Raw genomic sequence first — 20,332 nt, 5'->3', positions numbered from 1 at the left:
CCCTGAGTTTTCAGCAGCCCCCTCCCAATTAGACATAGTTAGCCCAATTGACGTCAGTTGTGTGAGCTATCCGATTGGCTATGCAGGTTGCGTCAGTGATAATATTACCAACTTTATGGCGAACAAATGATTTTTGTAGTAGTTGGAATATTGGCGAACTTGTTTCTATAAAAAAAAAGTTAACAGAAAGAGAATACCCAATGACAATTGTGGGGTCTCACATGTGCTCTTGGGACAAAGTAATGACACATAGTAGTGCAAACAATCAAAAGGGCATTTATTGCACCTTTCATACACTAATACATAATAGCCGAATTACAACCAATTGAACATTCACACGGGCGCGCGACAAATCAAGGAAGTCCGACTCACCGCGACCCGATAGCGAGCGAATACGTTCGCCCCATGCTATGACACCATCGCCTAGTCGTTCACGTGTACAGTCACGCGAACGGTGGCGCGCTCGAACGATCCGTGTTCGTCCATACCGGTGTCCCGCTCTAAGCCTCGCGCGACATCGCGCGAAGCGGGCTGGCGCACGCGCGATGCGTTCGTGCGTGTTGGTCGCCGATCCCCAGCCAAAGAGAGAGCGCCTCCGACCCTTTTCCACCAAGTGACCCCGCCGTTCGGTGGCGCCAGCATCGCGACACTAGCGCAGCATCGCGACACTAGCGCCATCTCTCGCAACGCGCCGCAACCACCACCGGGCTTAGCCACGCAGAGAAGCCGGACTACAGGAGACATGCGGGGAAAACAACATCATGGGACGCGTGAGAATCGCGCATCCCCACACAATTTATCACTACACTTAAGCACTTCTAGCACACAGCAAGTGTCGTCTGCTTGTGTTACAACGTTCTCCGTGTTGACGCTGACGCGAGCTGCACGGTCAGTGCTGGTCGCAAGCTTTCTTTTCTCGAGTACCATGGATTGCCCTTGTCACGTTGTGGGCTGCAAATCTAATGATGGGCGACATGTGAATAAAAAAAACTTTATTAAAAATAAATAAATAAAAGAAGGCACGCTGGTTGGGGCCCCTATTCCAGGGCTTCACTGGCACGAGCGGCTCGCTGGGCTTGGTCCAGAAGAGCCAATTGGCTCTCCCGGCACTCATCCGCAAGCCATGCCTCCCACTGCCTATTCCTCATGAGTGGATGTTTGAGTACTATTAGGCTGTCTGTGTGTGGAGGTATCTTGGGACACTCCCATGCGATGTGCTTTAGTGTGGGTACGTCTGTGCACCACGGGCACTCGTCGATGAACCTCGTGGGGTGTATTCTGTGTAGGTGGTGCAGGTTGGGCTGTGCATTCGTCTGAATTCGATGCCAGTCCCTCTCCTGTTGGCTGTTTTAATTCGAGTGAGGATGTCCAAAACGTCTCCGTTGCTGCCTTTGCTGTAAAAGGATGTCACGACAATTCGGTGGAAGGTCGTCGCTGGGCCCTGCCGTTGCTCTGACGTTTAATCCTCGAGCAATATAGTCTGCCCTTGCGTTCCCTGCCAGTCCCTCGTTTGCCGGACAACATATGATAGTGTGGTACCCTTCTAGTTGATTGCCCAAAATTTTGATAATTGACTGGGGTGCAGTCCAATTTAGAAACAGGCGGCAAGCTGCTTGAAAATTGGATAATATGACAGCCGAATTGGTTTGGCGCTCGGCGTCCTGAATGGCCAAAGCAATGGCTGCAGCATCTGCCACGCATGCCGAGGAGGTTTTGAAGGATGCCGTTGTTATGTTGTTCTGACACGTAGAGACTACGGTGAACGTGTCAGAGCTGGTTCGACTAGCATCCGTGTAATACACTCCCGGTCCCATGCCGAAACGTTTGTGAAGAGTCTTTGCCCTCGCTCTGCGTCGTCCGGGATGGTACTTGGGGTGCATGTTCTTGGGAATTGGGGCCACCGCAATGTACGATCGAACATTGCGGTCTATCTGTGCCGTTTCCTCTCTGCAATACTGGGGCCTCAGTGTAAAGCCTAACCTCGCTTATACTTCCCTGCCCTGAGTTGAAGAACAAAGTCGTTCTTTCTGGGCATATAACGTCGCGACTGCGTACTCCTCAAAATTCTTGCGCAGGCCGAGTCCCTCGAATCTCTCTGTGCTAGCATATTCGGGAAGACCAAGGGCGGCTTTGAAGACTTTTCTGATTATTGTGTTTGCCTGTATTATATCTTGGTTCGTCAAGGCCTGATACGGAAGGGCGTATGTGATCCGGCTGATTACGAATGCGTGGACCAGGTTGATGGTCTGTCCTTCAGTTAGGCCATCTCTGCTTCTTGCCGCTCTCTGTATCATCCTAGCAACGTTTCCTGTGACCGCCTTTAGTTTTTGAAGGGTGTGTGTTGTTCCAGCGTTCTGCTGTATCCACATCCCCAATATTCTGAGTGCCTCCACTTCTCGAATCGGCGCCCCGTCGAGAGTCAGAGTGATTGGCACCCAGTCTTTCTTTTTTACGTATTTCACACGCAGCCGCATGAGTTCTGATTTCTCGGGTGTGCACGCCATGTCCGCCACCCTCGTGTATTCCACGACTGTATCTATAGCCTTTTGAAGAGCGTCGTGCTTGTCCCCGTAGGAACCCTGGTGAGCCCAAAGCGTGATGTCATCGGCATATATCGCACAGCCGAGAATCGGGTGTTTATCTTGCGCCAGTGCTAGCTTTCTCATCCCCACATTAAATAGCAGTGGAGAGAGTATAGCTCCCTGAGGGGTGCCTCTGTCGGGACTGCTGAAGGTGTCCGACCTCGTGGAGCCTAGTCCGATTGTAGCCGTGCAGTCACTGAGGACATGTCATGTCAGCGACACGTCGAGCTGCAACATTGTGTCCTTCTGCAAGGCAACATGCGAGCGGAGTCGCTGCAGTGCATCGGGCTGTCGGTATCCGATCGGCACCAGCATGTACACATTTGCGGCCGTCATTTCACGCCAGAGGATTACTACCACAATAGAGAGATTCAGCGTGTCCTGTATTCGGGTGAACGCAAGCGCAAGTGGCCTAGGCGTTTTACCAGATGAGTGGAGGCGCAAACGTGAATGGCCTGCACGGTGCAGCCACCTGGAGGCACAGAGCTCAACCAGATACACACAGAGCTAATATAGCAGTAAGCAAGTGTATTCTAGTTTCCTGCTGAAACGGCATGGACGGTGCATGCTATTTACCATCAGCACCGGCTATGCGCGGAGCAGTGATCGATGCACATTAGGCACAGTCGTTTCATCTGTTGTGCAGACTGACCTCACGGTAACCCACTTGCCGTAAAGTTGGGCCAGCGCTTCTGTATTTTTGGAGAAAAACTGGAATGCAAAATGTTCTATGCAATAAATGAAAGATTGCTGCAAAACACCTGTCAACTATTAAACTGAGAACCTCATTGGTATTCAGTGCAAGGGAACATCATTAATTCACTAGCTTCAGAGAAAAAAACAACACTTGATTCTATGAGTTGCTGTACACGGCCTTCCGAGAAATGATAAATGCTCATTCCTTGCTTCAGTTTGTGGAAAAGCCAATGTGGGTTACGCCTAGCAGTACAAGTGTACTTGATTTATTCTTCTGCAATGAACTTGATCTTGTGTCTACAGCTATCTCAATACTTGGTATCAGTGATCATGACGATGATGTCGCACCCAGAAATTGTCACTCTGTGCAGCCACGCAAGGTCCTTTTTTATGAAATGGGTGATTCTACGGCATTATCACGGCATGATCTAGAGTTTAAGCTTCTCAGCCCCTGCCTAGATATAAACGCAATGTGGGACCATTTTAAAACTAAAATATGACACCCACTTTTCTCCCTTCGCGTGTCCTTACTTTCCAGCGCCAAAACAATAAGCCGTGGATGGTAAAGAAATTAGTACGACGATAAACAGAAAAAATAGAATCTTTTGTAAGTATTGCCAGTCGCCTAATCCTACGTTGTAGCCAAAGATGAAGAAAATGAGCAAAACAATAGCAAAAATGATGCGCAGTGCGCATAATACAGTTCTTTGTAATCTTGGATACAAAATGAAAACTAACCCTAGGAAAATGTGGAAATATGTCGAAAGCAAGAATAATTCCGGTTACACTATCCCTGATGTCATGGATGATAAATTCTACGGCACAGATACTTTGGCAGCAATCGGGCCTAAGCTCCGCCTTCGCTGGCTCATGTTGTGACGTGTTGTCGTCTACTTCCAGTTGTCTTGGAGCCAGCGCGCGAAGGCTCTCCAACCTCTCCGCTAGCTGCTTAGCCGTCGATCCCCAGCGAGAGCGATCAAACAGTGTACGTTGCGAGCGTTCTGTCGCAGCGCCGAGCGTGTCCAGTATTCCGGTAACCACAGCCGAGCTGGGTGTTTTGACGTCTGCTGCCTTGCAGAGGGCCACGATGTCACCGCTTGACATGTCGCCGATCGCTACGTTTGCAGCCCACAACACAAGGGTGAACCATGGTGCTCCCGAAAAGAAAGAAAGAGACCAACACTGACCACGCAGCTCTCGTCAACACGGAGCACGTTGTAACACAAGCAGATGACACTTGCTGTGGACTGGAAGTGCTTTTAGTGTAGTGATACATGTCTTTGTGCATTCCCTTTCTGTTACTTTATTTTTACAGAAACAAGTTAACTGACATCTAAACTATTACAAACAACACTTGTTCACCATAATGTTGGAAAAATCATTGATGACGCGCCCTGGGCAGCCAATCGGATAGCTGGCCCAGTGACGTGTTCTGGTCAAATCGCGTCACTTGGTCACAAAACTCAGCCGATTGGCGTGCTGCGATCGGTGGCGATGTACCTTTTTAAAACCTTATAAAAAAATTACATGCTTTACGTGGAGCGCTTAGATGCGTCAATTAATGATCAGAAGGACCTACTCTAAGGACTCAGTACATTTGTACGAAATCGTCAAAATTGTTTTAAGGGCAAGATATAGTCCGGCGTAATGCGCGCGCGCGGCCACGCGCGGCGCGGTTAAGCAACGCCGGTGAAAAGTGCACAATCTACAGACCGGCGTCACGGCATAGCCGGCGTACCCAGCTGCATCTGGCGCGCTCAGCACCGCCGGCGCGGAGATAGAACATGTTCTATTTCACGCGGCTGCCGCTAGACCAGAATGCACTGCGCGCTGTAGGGGCAGTGGGCAGAAAGCAAAATGGCGGCTTGCGGCGCTCGTAGTGAAAGCGCGGCTGTGGCTTTCTCAACGTCCGTGGACGATGAAAACGCAAGTGAGGATGTATGCACATGTTTCGCTTCTGCTTTTGACGTAGCCGACGCACTAGCACTAGGACTGCGATCTTCTCTGGCTGTCAGGACAAGTTAACGCCATGCCGTGAAGGCAGTCAAACAGCACACGGAGCGAGACCTGTGTATAAGGTATTTTTTTTTTCGTATGTAAAAAAATCACGATGTGCTTTCTTGTCGAACTTATGTTTATATTTTATGCATGACTGGCCCCTAGGCAACTATGTATGTCAGTGGCGCACCGACGGGGGGCGGGGGTTTCGGGGGTTGTAACCCCCCCCCCTGAGGCCGACTTAACCCCCCTCTTTTGTTTAACCCCTTTTCTTTCCTTGTGCATTTGAGTACTGCAACTAAGATGTAAGACGCGCAATCGTCTGCACACTCACAAAAAGTGCATTTTTTGACAATTTCCCGTGATGAAATGGAAATTAGTGCTATTTAGATGGTATTGGCAAACTGTCAACCCCCCCCTGGCAGAGATCCTGGGTACGCTACTGATGTATGTTGGTTGTCTGAAATAAAGTGTCTTCTCCTGTCAAAAAAAAAAAAAAAAACGCGCAGCTCGGACGGCGTGGGCACATTCTGTAAGAAAGTTAGAATGCGCATGCGCCATGGATCCCGCGGCCGTGAAGCTGCGCTCCCACACACAGAGATGGCGCTAGCCTCGCGCGGCGTGCGTGTCGAACTGTAGAGGAGGCAAATTTCTTCCACAGGCTGGCGTGGCTGGCGTAGCTCAAGTTGCACTCCCACACACAGAGATGGGGCTAGCCTCCCGCGGCGTGCGTGCCGAACTGTAGAGGAGGCAAATTTCTTCCACAGGCTGGCGTGGCTGGCGTAGCTCAAGTTGCACTCCCACACACAGAGATGGGGCTAGCCTCCCGCGGCGTGCGTGCCGAACTGTAGAGGAGGCAAATTTCTTCCACAGGCTGGCGTGGCTGGCGTAGCTCAAGTTGCACTCCCACACACAGAGATGGCGCTAGCCTCCCGCGGCGTGCGTGCCGAACTGTAGAGGAGGCAAATTTCTTCCACAGGCTGGCGTGGCTGGCGTAGCGTATCCGACTTCGCCTGTCGCAGCTGGCGCGCCGAAAACGCTGGACTATATCTTGGCCTTTAGGGTCCCTTTAACATGCCAACTACCCTCCTGAAGTGGCTTATCTTTTCGAAAGAAACCAAAGCGTGATTCTTGGTGGTGCCCACTCGTCTGACGTTTCAGTATGATCAGGTGTGCCGCAGGGGTTCGTCTTGGGGCCCCTGCTCTTTCTTATATTTATTAATGATCTAACTGAACATTCGTCTTGCCATGTTAGATTATATGCCGATGATTGTTGTATTTACCGTGAAATTTCATATGAGGCAGACAGTGAAAAGCTACAAAAGGATCTGAACAACGTTATGTCTTGGTGTTTCACTTGGAACATCACCCTCAACCTGTCCAAATGCAATCTGTTGACTCTTTGACAGTCAATTTCTTCCACCAAATGCGACCCCTCAAGGTCTAATTTATTTCTTGCAGATTTAAAATCTTCTGACTGGCCTATATCGAAAGGAATTGACTGCATTTTTTGTAGAGTGACAAAAATAAATATTTTCCATAGGTAAACATGCATTGTTTATTCATGAATACAGATGGGCTTCCATGCATACTTATAATAAGAATAAAAAGTAGATACACTGAAATAGATATACTTCGATTCGGCAATGGGGTAGCAGTCCACATCGGAGGAATCGCCGCTCGACTCAGTTGCAGAAGAGCAACCAGCGCGCACGCCCATAATGTGATTGAACCGTGTGAGCGTCGCAAGAAAACTCTATGGTTGTGCACCCGTCAGAAAACCTGAACAAGTCAGAAACTTACAGTAATCCTTCGTGCCGTCGCCAACGAGGGGCAATGAGGGGACGATTTCTGCGACAATCACTTTCGGTGATAGTATCGGCATCAGGCTTGCACTGATTGGCTGGTTGAGCACTACGCCACGCAAAGGTGACAGTCGCAGAAGACGTCCCCAGTTTTTGCAAGCCAAGTCTCGAAAAAAGAAACACAGGCATGGCAGCATCGTTCGTATACAGCAACGTCATTTGTGATATAGCAGCGCCCGCCTGTTAATGGATGTAAATGCACCCCTGCAAGCAACAGATGAGCGACCAACCAGTAGTGACTCTTTGGGAGTCAAGAAATCAGATAGACATCAGTTTTTACGAGTGCAACAAACGGAAACAAGCCACGAGACGAAACGAAAACTAACCGCTGCACGCCTTTGCACGCGCGAATGTGCGCACGGTCGCTGAAACTCCACCGTAAAGAAGCCGTGTACAATCATTGCACCCTACCGGTGCTAAGATATGGGGCAGAAACCTGGAGATTAACAAAGAGGCTTGAGAACAACTTAAGGACCACACAAAGAGCAATGGAACAAAAAATGTTAGGTGTAACATTAAGAGACAGGAAGAGAGCGGTGTGGATCAGAGAGCAAACGGGGACAGCCGATATTCTAGTTGGCATTCGGGGAAAGAAATGCGGCTGGGCAGGCCATGTTGTGCGTAGGACAGATAACCGGTCGACTATTACAGAATGGGTGCCAAGGGAAAGGAAGTACAGTTGAGGATGGCAGGAAATTAGGTGGGGGTGATGAAGTTAGGAAATCTTTAAGTGCAAGTCGGAATCAGCTAGCGCAAGATAGGGGTAATTGCAGATCACCGGAAGAGGCCTTAATCCTGCAGTGGACATAACAGGCTGATGATGATGATGTGATTGATATCTGTTCTCCCAAACGCCTTGCCAGACCCCATAGTAAATCATGCTTTCACTTAAGGGTAATTAGCCTTTTCAGTATGTGCAGCAAATAAACTAGAATGTGCTGCTACAGCTATTTGTTTTATGATTATGCTGGCTCATTCAACTGCACAGCTCACTATGCTGACTGCCCAGTAGCCAATTTATCAGTGAAATAAGCCAGTGTATAAATGTTAAAATCATCAGTGACATTTTAGAGGCATCAGATCGCACAACAAGCATGGGGATGATAGTGCCCATGCATTTTAACCTGCTTATTGCAATCGATGATGTAAAGCTATTGCAAGGACACATGTACATCGTTTATCTTCTTCCAGTGATTATTTTTCACCAGCCATCAACTGTTACAAAATGACATGGTCCTATTGACTGACTTCTGCTTGGAAATGTGTAGTACTTTCACCAAAAACCAAACCTTGCGAGCATCCCAGGTAGTGGTCAACCGTGCCAACCGCAGTGCCAATCGTGCTAGCTCGTCGCCGAGGGTGGGCTCCACAAAGTGTGGCTTGGCTTGGCTAAGAACTTCGTGGACAAAGTCAGCTATGCCTTGACGTACTTCCCAGCCTGACGGGAAGCTCAGTGCATCACTGAAGTGTGTTGCCATCCTTAGGGTAACGCCAGGCAGCCGCTCAAAACAGTCTGCTTCGGCCAGGCTGAAGCCAGTCTGGCTCTTCTGCAGTGGAAAGGTGGTCACACTGTCAGACAACATGACCAGCACAGAACACTACAATCTCATCACAGTAAAGTAAATCATGCAGTGGGAATTTCAAACACAGTCGTGCCTTGCTCAGTGAATATTTTGCAGAGCAAACCAGCTTTCTCAGAACAAACCAGACGAGTATGTTCGCAGATGTGCCTGCACGTTTACTACTCCTTCATGTTTCTAGGTTACCCTTGCCAAGCCTCGCTCTTGCGTGGCTCTTGTCTCACTTTTGGAGATCTACTGAAGGGCAAGAGAAGTGAACAGCTCAATTCTTCTGTCCTGGATACATAAATAAGGCTAGGACGAAGACAGGAGGAAGTTCTTCACAGCCGGTGTATTCCGCATCATCCAGCTGAGAGAGACTGATCTAGACTGAACTGAGAAGCGTTTCTAAAAGTGCAGATGTAAACAGTCCTCCTTCCACCACTTCTCTAAGATACTATAACTTTTCTTGTTGAGTACACAAACCCATTTTTTTTTCTAACTTGTGATATTCTTTGCATTTCTGCATGAATAGCCAAGGTCCAGGAACTAATTATTAATTATTCTTAGAACATGTCCTGCAGAACAAACCTGCTCAAATTAAGTTCGTCTTGCTTGAGGCACCACTGTGCAAGTGGTACTTCAATGAAGGATGCAGTGCTGAATACTGAGTGCCAGGTGTCATTAGACTGTTAAAGGTGCACTACAGCACTTTTTTAACGTGGCAAGAAAACATTCACGATCTGTAGACAATACTGCCACAAACATGCGAGCCAAGTGTGTATTGCTCCACTGCATGTAGCAGGCAGCCCACTATCTCGCATAAATAACTGTTAGCCCTCCCCAAAGGGTTTCAAGGCTCCCTCTATTATGCCATAGACCTGCACAACAGCTCATTAATGCCAGCCATTGGGCAATTGTTCTTGACTGCGAGTTACTTCAGGGTGAAAATCTCACTCATGCATGCACAACCATCCAATATTCGACTAAGATGCATAGTTTGGCGAGTTGGTAGGGTAACATACTTCGCTGCAGCGCGAAAAGAGGCATACGTAAATCAGAAACGTCCACCTAGTTTTCCTTGTCTACATCTGCATCTTTTTGCGCTGCATCGAAGTACAGTAAACACCTGCTAACTTGAAGCTTTAAAACCAGAAAAACTTTCAAAATAAGCAGAGTTTTGAGATAAGCAAGATCACAAAAACAGAAGCCCGCTGGCCGCGCATAGACCACATGGAGCCCTTCCAAAATGCCGTCAGTAATATTCTCGATCACTTTGGCCTGCATTGACAGCGCACAAGTCTGCAGTCTGCACGTCTATGAGCAGCAGCATTACTGGCACTGTGCCAAGACAGCATGCTTGACACAGAGTCAAGACGATTGACCCTAATGCGATATTTGAAACCAGTCATCCGGGCATAACCAGATCCAGATATTCAAAGAGCTGATGCAACTTTGAAAACCAAAACTACAGGAGACCAGGGAAAACACGGGGAATGCGGGAGATGGAAATTCAAGACGATTAGCAACACGAGAACAAGGTGCAAGTAGGAGCCAATGTTTCGACAAGTGGACTTGTCTTCTTAAAGGCGACATATGCTCTCCTCGGCACAGTATTGTTGGATGCCGGGGTTGGGAACAACTTGTTAATAGAAAATTAGTAGCTCATAAAGTCCGATACATGACAGACCAGATGACAGCCTCCCCCAGTCCTCTCTGTCGCGTCCCACAACACACGGCCCCGACCGACGCCCCCCACAACCGTGTCTCTGTGGTAGGGGTCGCTACCAACTATACGCGAGCACACAAGTACAAGTTGTGTTCAAAAAGAAACCGAACTTTTGCTATAACACCTTTACTGCTTATGGTACAACATTTTAAAGGCTGTCCCCTTCAAAGTAGTCCCCTCTACTGGCAATGCACTCTTCCCATCTTTTCTTCCATTTTTGGAAAGCCTCCTGGAACGCACTTTCTGGAATGGTGCGCAGGTCTCTTCTCGCATTGTCCTGGATCTCTTTTACGATTGGGAAACGATGTCCTTTCAAGGTGGTTTTCAGCTTGCGGAATAGAAAAAAGTCTGCTGAGGCTAGGTCTGGAGAATATGGTGGGTGGGGCACAACAGGAGTGTGGTGTTTCGCTAAGTAGCAGCGGACAAGGAGCGACACGCGAGCCGGGGCATTGTCATGATGCAACATCCAAGCCTGATTTTCCGACAATTCAGGCCTCTTACTGCGCACAGAATCTCTCAAACGTGCTAGGATTCCCTGGTAAACTTCTTTATTTATTGTCTGACCATGTGGCACAAATTCCTGATGGACAATGCTTTTGCAGGCAAAAAACACAACCAATATCACCTTCATTTTTGACCGACTCATGCATGCTTTTTTTTGGATGAGAAGAACATTTGGCCACCCACTGCGATGACTGCACTTTCGTTTCAACATCATAGCCATAAACCCATGTCTCATCGCTTGTTATGATGGTCTTAAGAAAGTTTTCATCGTCACTGGCAGTGGTGAGCAGTTCGTGGCTGATTTCAACATGCGTCTGCTTCTGTTCGTCAGTCAACAAACGTGGCACAAACTTTGGACTGACACGACGCATCCCAAGTTTGTCACCTAAAATTTCATGACATGATCCTACGCTGATACCCACTTCGTCAGCGACTTCTCTAACAGTCAAACGACGATTTCTACGAATCACAGTTCAAACTCTCTCGACGTGGTCATCATCTGTGGATGTGGAAGGTCGTCCAGGCTTGGGATCCTCACCGGCCGACATTCTTCCGTCTTCAAAACACTTGAACCAATCATAGCACTGTGTGCGACTCACACAGTCCTCCCCGTATGCTTGGCTAAACAACTGAAATGTGTGTGAAAGTTTTCTCAAGTTTGTAGCAGAACTTTACACACACACGCTGTTCTTCCAATTCCTTCATTGTCACTTTGGCACCAACCCGAAGAACAGCTTGTTCATGTGCTCACTTCAGCGGCTGTAGCTCGCCAACTAACGGTTAGAGCAAAACGCGGCAAATGGCAGTTTGTCGTCTAAACCTGCCGCTACATGCGCTCAGTAGCCGCAGCGCGCTCCATCTGGCGGTTGGCACGCTATTTCAAAAGTTCGGTTTCTTTTTGAACACACCTCATATATATAGGTAGGGTGTTTCTAAAGGGGAGAGAAGGTAATGCAGCTGGGTGAGGTAACGAGCGCGAGTGTGTCAGTGGCGAGGGTGTATAATTGAAAAGAAAGAACATGCGCTACTGATAGTCGGTGGAGGAATTTGAGGCAGCGCAGTTTGACGTGTCATTGTAGCTTCCTCTTTTCGGGGAAGGGGCCTGGACGATGGGGAGGGGGGTATCTGTTTCGCTGGAGGTCAGTGAACTATCGTGTCTGACAGAGAGAATAAAAGTAGCGGCAGAAAATTGGTGCTCACGATAGAAACAAAGAAGAAAAGGAAGCGGAGAGGGGAGGGGAGGTGCAAACATATAAATAAAGGAACGAAAAGAATGAGTGAAAGCAAAGGAGGTTGGAATATTATTGACAATCGAATAACGAAAAAAAAAAACTAAACTCAATGAAAAATAACAAAGTGCTGTTGCCTATGCCTTTGAAGTTTAGCATAGCGAATAGATTCTAAAGCTCCCTTTGAAACGTTCATGCCTATTGGTTGCAATGTCTTGAACTTATGGATGAGGTAAGATTCTCTATATTTTCAGTCTCGAGCAGTACAGAAATTTGACTGTAGTATGTAGGGTTTAAGTTCAGCAAAGTTATGACCTGGTTGGTTAAATGCTCTGCGACGGCTTTGGGAAGCTTTTTAGCTGTGTCTGTGCAATGTCCGTTTAACCTCACATTCATTGATTGTCCCATTTCACCTATATATTGTTTCTTACAGAAGGAACACTCAAGCATATAAATTACATCGGAGCTAGTGCACGTAAAGCTAGTTTTCACTTTGTGTGTATAGCTATTTGCGGTGATTTTAATTTTAAGGTCACTTTGAAGGTGCCTGCAGGTTTTGCACCTGGGGCGAGAACATTCTTTTATTACGGGGGAATGATGTAGGCCAACTTTTGCATGCACTAACATGTCTTTAAAGTTCCTGTTGCGGTGAGAGGTAACCCTTGGTACATTCAGGAACGCTTTTGTCAGATGCTCGTTACTTGATAATACGGGAGGTATTTTCGTAGGATGCTGCTTATGTTTGGGAGGGCATTAGAATATTTTGTTATAAAGGCTGGTGGTCTATCAGAATCTGGTGTAGGTTGTTTCTTAGCTAATACCGACTGCCTCTCTAATCTTGATGCGACGTCATAAGCCCAGTTGAGAGAAATTTGTGGATGTTTTCGTTCCGCTAGTGTTACTTTAAGGTCATTTAGGTGGTAGATATAATCATTGTCTTCACTACAGATTCTTCTCACACATTTCGCTTGTCCGACAAAAATTCCTCACTTGCAGTGTCGTGAGTGATGACTGGTGTAGTCTAAATACTGCTGGCTATCCATAAGCTTCCGGTGAAGTGTTGTTCTCAGTTTTGCATTTTCTATGTAAACCGTTGTGTCGAGGAAGTTGATCTGACTAGGAGAGTGGTGAGCAGGTAGTTGGCTCGGAGTGGCGAGAAATTCTTCTTTAGGAGAATGTCGGAGGAATGGCGGGCGGAGGAAAGTCAGTGATCGCCGCCGTTTTCTGTAGGTCAGGGCGCAGTCCAGACTTGTTGACGACGTAGCCCAAAAACAAGAGCTCCTCGTACGCGAAGTGGCACTTTTCTGGCTTCAACATGAGTCCGGAGGTCTTGATTGCTTGAAGAAGCGTTTCAAGGCGCCGGAGGTGTTCTTCGAAGCTTGAGGCAAACACAACGACGTCGTCCAAGTAGACGAGGCAAGTCTGCCACTTCAAACTTGCCAGTCGGTATCCATGACGTGTCGGAAAGTCGCAGATGCTGAGCAAAGACCAAAAGGCATGACCTTGAACTCAAACAGTCCGTCTGGTGTTACAAAGGCAGTTTTCTCCCGGTCCCTCTCATCGACTTCGATTTGCCAGAAGCCGGTTTTGAGGTCCATCGATGAAAAATACTTTGCGTTTTAGAGTCGATCCAAGGCGTCGTCTATCCATGATAGAGGGTATACAGTCGAACCCACTTATAACGATACCGGTTTTAACAATATGTAGCGCCTCAGCATGCGGCGCCCGTCAAGGAAGACGAAGTTGGCATTCGAACGCGCGGCAGGTGCAGAGCGCGAATAAAAAAAATCAGTTCGAAAACTCAATGCTGTCAGGGCTGGATCTTTCTCGTGTTAGCTCCGACAGTTAATGGTGACCCGATAATGAACACGCAACCCCAACCATCCCGCATGGATCCCGCCGGCTCTTCCACCCAGCCTACCGGTCCTGACGCCCACGAAGACGCCAGACCTAACAGTGCTGCGGTGGCTGCGATCCAACACGTCAACCTGCCACCATTTTGGCCAAACAACCCCTGCACATGGTTACTGCAGGTCGAGGCGTACTTCCGTCTACGGCAAATCACCAGCCAACAGACCAGGTACTGGCATCTGGTGTCCTCCTTACCTCCGGACGTAGCCGAAGACTTCACAGATATTTTCGCTTCGCCGCACCCGAGCCATCCCTACGACACGTTGAAGGAAGCTATCATTTCCCGCAAGTCCGAGTCTGAACACAGCAGACTGCAACAGCTCGTCACGGCCACAGAGCTCGGTGACCGTCGCCCATCCCAGCTCCTGCGACACATGCGCCAGCTCATTGGCGGGACCTCCGCCCCTCAAGAGGAGAAGCTTTTGCGTGAGTTGTTCCTTCAGCGCTTACCGCAGAGCATGGTCCCTGTCCTCGTCGCTGCAGGAGATGTCCCAGTAGACACGCTCGCTGAAATGGCTGATCGAGTGGCAGACTACTCGCGGGCACATAGCCTCAACGCCATGACCACGTCGCCTCCGGCCACCGCTGCAGACCCCGCGCTCGCGAGCATCGACAACCGTTTGGACGCCATTGTCAGACGTCTCGATGACTGCGTACCTGCGCATCGCCGATCGGCATCCAGGTTCCAGTTCCACAGTCGCTTCTCGACGTCTCCACGCTCTCCGGGACTTCAGACAACCGACGCGCCACGGGACGACTCGTCCTCGACCATGTGCTGGTACCACCGCCGATTTGGGGCCTCTGCACGCAAGTGCACTCGCCCGTGCTCCTGGTCGGGAAATGCGACGACCGGCCACTGACGGCGGCGAGTGGTCCTGGTAGAACGTCATGCCGCCTTTTCTATGTTTCCGATAAGATCACTGGCGCTTGCTTCCTCGTCGACACAGGAGCCCAGGTTAGCGTCATACCGGCCTCCTGTGCAGATCGCCGTCGCAACGAACAGACCTGCCCACTCCAAGCGATCAACAACTCCGCCATTCCCACATACGGCCAACGCTCTCTTACACTTGACTTTGGACTACGCCGTACGTTCCGCTGGATTTTCATCCTCGCTGACGTCTCGCAAGCTGTTCTTGGAGCTGACTTCCTCAGTTTTTTCAACCTTGCTGTGGACATGCATGCTCATCGCCTCATCGATCTCAACACGCGCCTATCCATCAACGGTATACCCTGCACTTCCTCGTCAACGAGCCTTCGAGCTCTCACACCTGCTTCGCCGTATGCAAAAATTCTCGCTGACTTCCCCAACCTCACGAAGCCGCACTCCAGAGAGTCACCGGTGAAGCATTCCGTCACTCACCACATTGTGACCACTGGACCTCCCGTTTTTACACGGCCTCGTCGACTTTCTGGAGAACGCCTTACCATCGCCCGCCGTGAGTTTGAGCACATGCTTGAACTTGGCATTGTGCGGCCTTCCTCCAGCAACTGGGCATCGCCACTCCACATGGTCCCGAAGAAAGATCCTGGCGACTGGAGACCATGTGGGGATTACCGCGCTCTCAATGCCCACACCTTACCAGACCGCTACCCACTTCCTCACATACAGGATTTCACATCAAATTTGGCTGGGTGCACGATCTTCTCTAAGATTGACTTAGTGAAGGCTTACCATCAGATTCCTGTAGAACCCGCTGACATTCCGAAGACGGCCATCATCACCCCATTTGGCTTGTTCGAATATGTAAGGATGCCTTTTGGACTGCGCAACGCAGCACAGACTTTTCAGCGCACTATCAACGAGGTCACGCGAGGTCTCGATTTCGTATTTGCCTACCTTGATGACCTCCTGGTAGCAAGCTCATCGGGCCCTGAGCATGAATACCACCTGCGCACCCTGTTTCACCGTCTGGATGAATACGGCCTCGTCATAAATCCCAATAAGTGCGTCTTCGGCGTCGCTACAATCGAGTTCTTAGGCCACCTTGTCACTCCACAGGGTATACAACCGCTCGCCAGCAAAGTGAAAGCTATCCAAGACTTTCCACCCCCGACATCAATGAAACGACTCCGAGAATTCCTGGGCCTACTAAACTTCCATCGCCGCTTTCTTCCTAAGTGTGCCACTTTCCTAAAGCCCTTAACCGACCTATTAGCTATAAAAAAAGACCCGGCTGCGCCACTGGAATGGACCGACGACGCCGCATCTGCCTTCGCCACTGCCAAAAAGGCTCTGGCAGACGCCACCATGCTCATACATCCCGTTCCTGATGCCCCAATTCGTCTCATCACCGATGCATCGAGTGTAGCAGTTGGCGCTGTTCTCGAGCAGCACGCATCAGGTTGGCAGCCCCTTGGATTCTTCTCGCAAAAACTCAAACCACCGGAAGTAAAATACAGTACATTTGCCCGAGAACTCCTTGCTGTGTACCTCGCCATCAAGCATTTCCGCCATTTACTGGAGGGCCGGGACTTTTACGTCGTTACAGACCACAAGCCCCTGACGTTTGCCTTCCATCGCAATCACAGCAATTACACTGCAAGGGAGATCCGTCAACTATGCTTTATCTCCGAATTCACCGTGGATTTCAGACACGTACACGGGTCGGAAAATGCCGCCGCTGATGCACTCTCACGCATCGATGCCTTGTCGACCCAGCCACCACTAGACATGGAAGAGCTAGCAGCTGCCCAGAGCAACGATCCTGAGCTGCATAGTCTTCGCTCTTCATCCACGTCTCTATCTTTCACGGAGTGCCTACTTCCATTTTCTACCTCATTAATAACGTGCGAAACGTCTACTGGTGTTCCTCGGCCCTTCGTGCCTAAAGCGTTTCGTCGTGCAATTTTTGATCAATTGCACAATATGAGCCATCCGGGTATTCGTGCGACCCAGAAGCTAGTCACATCTCGTTTCCTTTGGCCAAGTATCAATGCTGACGTCCGACGCTGGGCGCGAACCTGCCTTCAGTGCCAGCGTGTCAAAATTCGGTTATAACAATGAGAAGCTGCTGCACCTTCAACTTTTGTATGTTTTCTACGGTGAAATAACCCGCCTACTACAATGCCCCCATGCCGCATTATCGATTATAACGACAAAGTATGGCTTCTGGGTTCCCGTGCCGAAAGGGAATGGAATGCGAACTCCTTCAAAAGAAAAAAAAAAGAAAAAATTCGAGCCGTTGCACGCCGCCTCGCGCTGTTTTCCATCCTTCTCCGCATCTCGCGGAGAAGGATGGCCTCGCGCGCCTCTCTCCCGTCACGCTTCCACCCCTCCGAACACAAATGGCCTGCACCCATAGCTCTACACGGCGCCACCCTCCGAAACAAGAATGGACCGCACCAATTGCACTTATAGTGCTGGGCTGGCGGAGCGCTGCAAATGTGCGACGCAATGAGCCAAAACGACCTTAGTGTCCACCGAAACGAAGCAACGGAGTTCGCATCGCCATAGTCGTCAGTGAAAATTGTACTAGAATGACAGGAACGCCGGAACGTTTCGTGCCTATTTGTGCCTTTAAAGCCTTTATTCTTGCATTTACCGCCGCGCATAGCACTGTGTTGACCGCGTGCCTTCATGACTGCATAGTCACCATCATTGATCGCATCGATAGCGGCCATGATTTTGTCCGCAGTTGCAGCAAACGGTAGTTTCGTTTTGACTGAGCGCGTGCATCGGCCGCGTGCCTTCAGAACTGCAAGTTCACCGTCCATTATCGCGTCGACAGTGGCCGCAATTTTATTTTTATTTATTTCTTTCGTACTGCCAGCCTGTTTTACAGGCCCTAGGCAGGAGTGGGATGTACATAAAGGGTTTAACAACTTAATAACATGTGGGCGGACATATTCGTTGGTTATTTATTTATTTATTTATTTCAAAAATAGACAATCCTCTAGCGAGGATTGTTACAGGAGTGGGAACAAAAATACCAACATTACAAAAAGCATAGGTAACAACTCACTCAATAAAAAATTTCACAAATAAGCGCGACTGTCTCTTATTTTGATGATGTGGTTATGATGATGGTTATGATGCAGTGCTTGGCGACAGGGGTTTGTCATGGTAGCTGCTGCCGTGGTCATGACTTTTGTCCTCTTGGTCTTGTCAGGTAGGGGTTTGTACTCCGGCGGCAGGTTTAGCAGCCTGCGGCTAGTTCTCTGGTTGCGGTAGGTGTCGATGTCTTCTGGATGGTGTGGGCTTGGCTCACGGCTGGACGGGGGGGTCCGGTGCAAGGACATAAAATCACCTCCACCTGATGTCACGTAGTAGTGACGGTGAACAAAACAGTCGTAAAACTGTGTATGACAAAACTGATTCTTTATTGGGCGAACCTGTGCCCACAAAAGCAAGCTACACCCGAAGCACAACAAAAACGGCGAACACAGTCAGCGATCGTCGAAAATCTGATCAGCGGCGAAACGCGTCGGCTTTTACACATGAGTCATCGAAGGTTCCAGAGTAATCCCTGGTGCCCGCATGTCTTCCAGAAAATACTAGACAATTCACATCGCTCATACAATCAGATAACATAAGATTTGGTGACAACACACAACAGATAGAAGAATGGATAAGGTTCGAGAAACTTTTGATACATGCAGGTGAGTCCTGCGCCCAGCGATAACATTTGTTAGCTGGTGAAAGATAAGCAAGTACAGAGGAATCTCGTTGATACGATCTTCACAGAAACTGGAACATAAAGCGTATCATCCAAAAATCGTATTATCGAAAGTAGTATCCAACCAAATTGTATTATCGAGAAAAGAAAAAGAAACGTATTATCCCGAAAAACATATAATGCAGAATCGTATCAACGAGGTTCCACTGTACACGTGTCGTCAATACCACTGATATCGCAATTATATAGGAATGGCACCCATATGCCTGTGTGTGATCCGTGTTCACGAAATGAAACGTCGCTGTAACTTTTTAAAATTGCGTACTGAATGAACAGGTGCATCTTATACACCAGTGTGACTTATATACGTTTTTTTTTTTTAATATTGCCGTTTTGAGGGGAGTGCGGCTTATAGATCGGAAAATACGGTAGATAGATAGCTGGAAAGAAAATGATTCGACAATGCCAAGAATGCTATTCGCATTAAATGATCTATCTCCTCGGTGGGCAAAGCAACTAATTAAGAGACATAGACACAGTCGTCTGTATTCTTGAAAATGTGATACTAGCATGATAAATCTGTGCCAACTGACGCAAATATCAGTTCCTATACAGTTGCAAAAACCAGATTAGAATAGTGAGAAATGGACCGTGTTTACGCCAGCATGCAGTGCATAATGTTTCAGAGGGCTGCACTCACATGTGGATCCATGCCCAGCAGGAGCGAAAACCAGGCCTGAAACAGGTGCAGCTTGGCGGCTGGCTGCCGCAGCCGGAACAGAGCGGGCCCCACGTCCTCAAAGAGCACCATGCGCTCTGGATCCTCCGAGGTCACCTCCTCCGAGGAGAGGTCGGGACGGTATGGCTGCCACTGGTGCAGGTCACGCAGGCTCTCCAGCCGTAGCCATGCATCGGCCAAGCTTGGCTGCCGGCTTACAATCTCGTCTTCTAGCTGCTGGCATTCCTCACCTGCGAAGTAATGTGGGGTGCATTGGCCCTTGTAGCATTGCATACGTAAAGCTTCCATCACAAACCTTGCAGTAAATTACAGAAGAGTTGAAAATTGAGAGCTTGTCGGTACTTTGTTGGTAACCTGGGAACAGTGCGAAATGATGGGACAAGAAAGACAGCACATGTGCACAGACTAACAAAAAGTTATATCGTTGCCAGTCTGCGGACACGTGTTGTCTTTCTTCTCCCATCGTTTCGCGCTACTCACAAGTTACCAACCTCGCAATAAGTCCTTAGCCCACTCAGTCCCCAGAGGTTGCAAAGTATATAACAAAAGGCATCAAACCGAAACAGAACCAAACTCAAATCAATGTTTACTTTCCAGTAAGCAAGAACTGGACGGTCATTTTGGGCTAAAAGCTACAAAAGTAGCTTGACGGGGCCCAAAAGACCTTATATAGCAATGTCAGCGTAGTAGGTAGTAAGACAAGTATGCGTAGTGCGACGAAATGGTAATCTATAGCTGCAGCAACAATAAAAAGAAAACATCTTTGTGAATCAAAACTGACAGCAATACATAAACAGAAGAAAGCAAGTGCTTGTGCATATCAAAAATTGAAATTATATACAAGTCAAACGAGGCGAGCATGTCTAAACATTCATATGCAAAGTTGTCAGTGTTACACAGCTTA

At 48.6% G+C, this 20,332-nt stretch overlaps 1 protein-coding gene across 1 annotated transcript in view; it reads right to left on the bottom strand.

Moving 5' to 3' along the window:
• LOC119459320 (nuclear exosome regulator NRDE2) overlaps positions 1-20,332 on the bottom strand; it is an 85,380-nt gene that overhangs the window by 43,960 nt on the left and 21,088 nt on the right. Inside the window, exons 6-7 of the mRNA XM_049671660.1 lie at positions 19,390-19,658; positions 8,431-8,688 (exon numbers count right to left, since the gene is read on the bottom strand). Of these exons, the coding sequence (XP_049527617.1) occupies positions 8,431-8,688; positions 19,390-19,658 (527 nt within the window). The remainder of the gene's footprint in view (positions 1-8,430; positions 8,689-19,389; positions 19,659-20,332) is intronic.

The sequence above is a fragment of the Dermacentor silvarum genome, chromosome 7, assembly GCF_013339745.2.
Source record: "Dermacentor silvarum isolate Dsil-2018 chromosome 7, BIME_Dsil_1.4, whole genome shotgun sequence".
Taxonomy (NCBI): Eukaryota; Metazoa; Arthropoda; class Arachnida; order Ixodida; family Ixodidae; genus Dermacentor; species Dermacentor silvarum.
The sequence above is the reverse complement of the archived record's forward strand: the minus strand, read 5'-3'. Positions and strand labels throughout refer to the sequence as shown.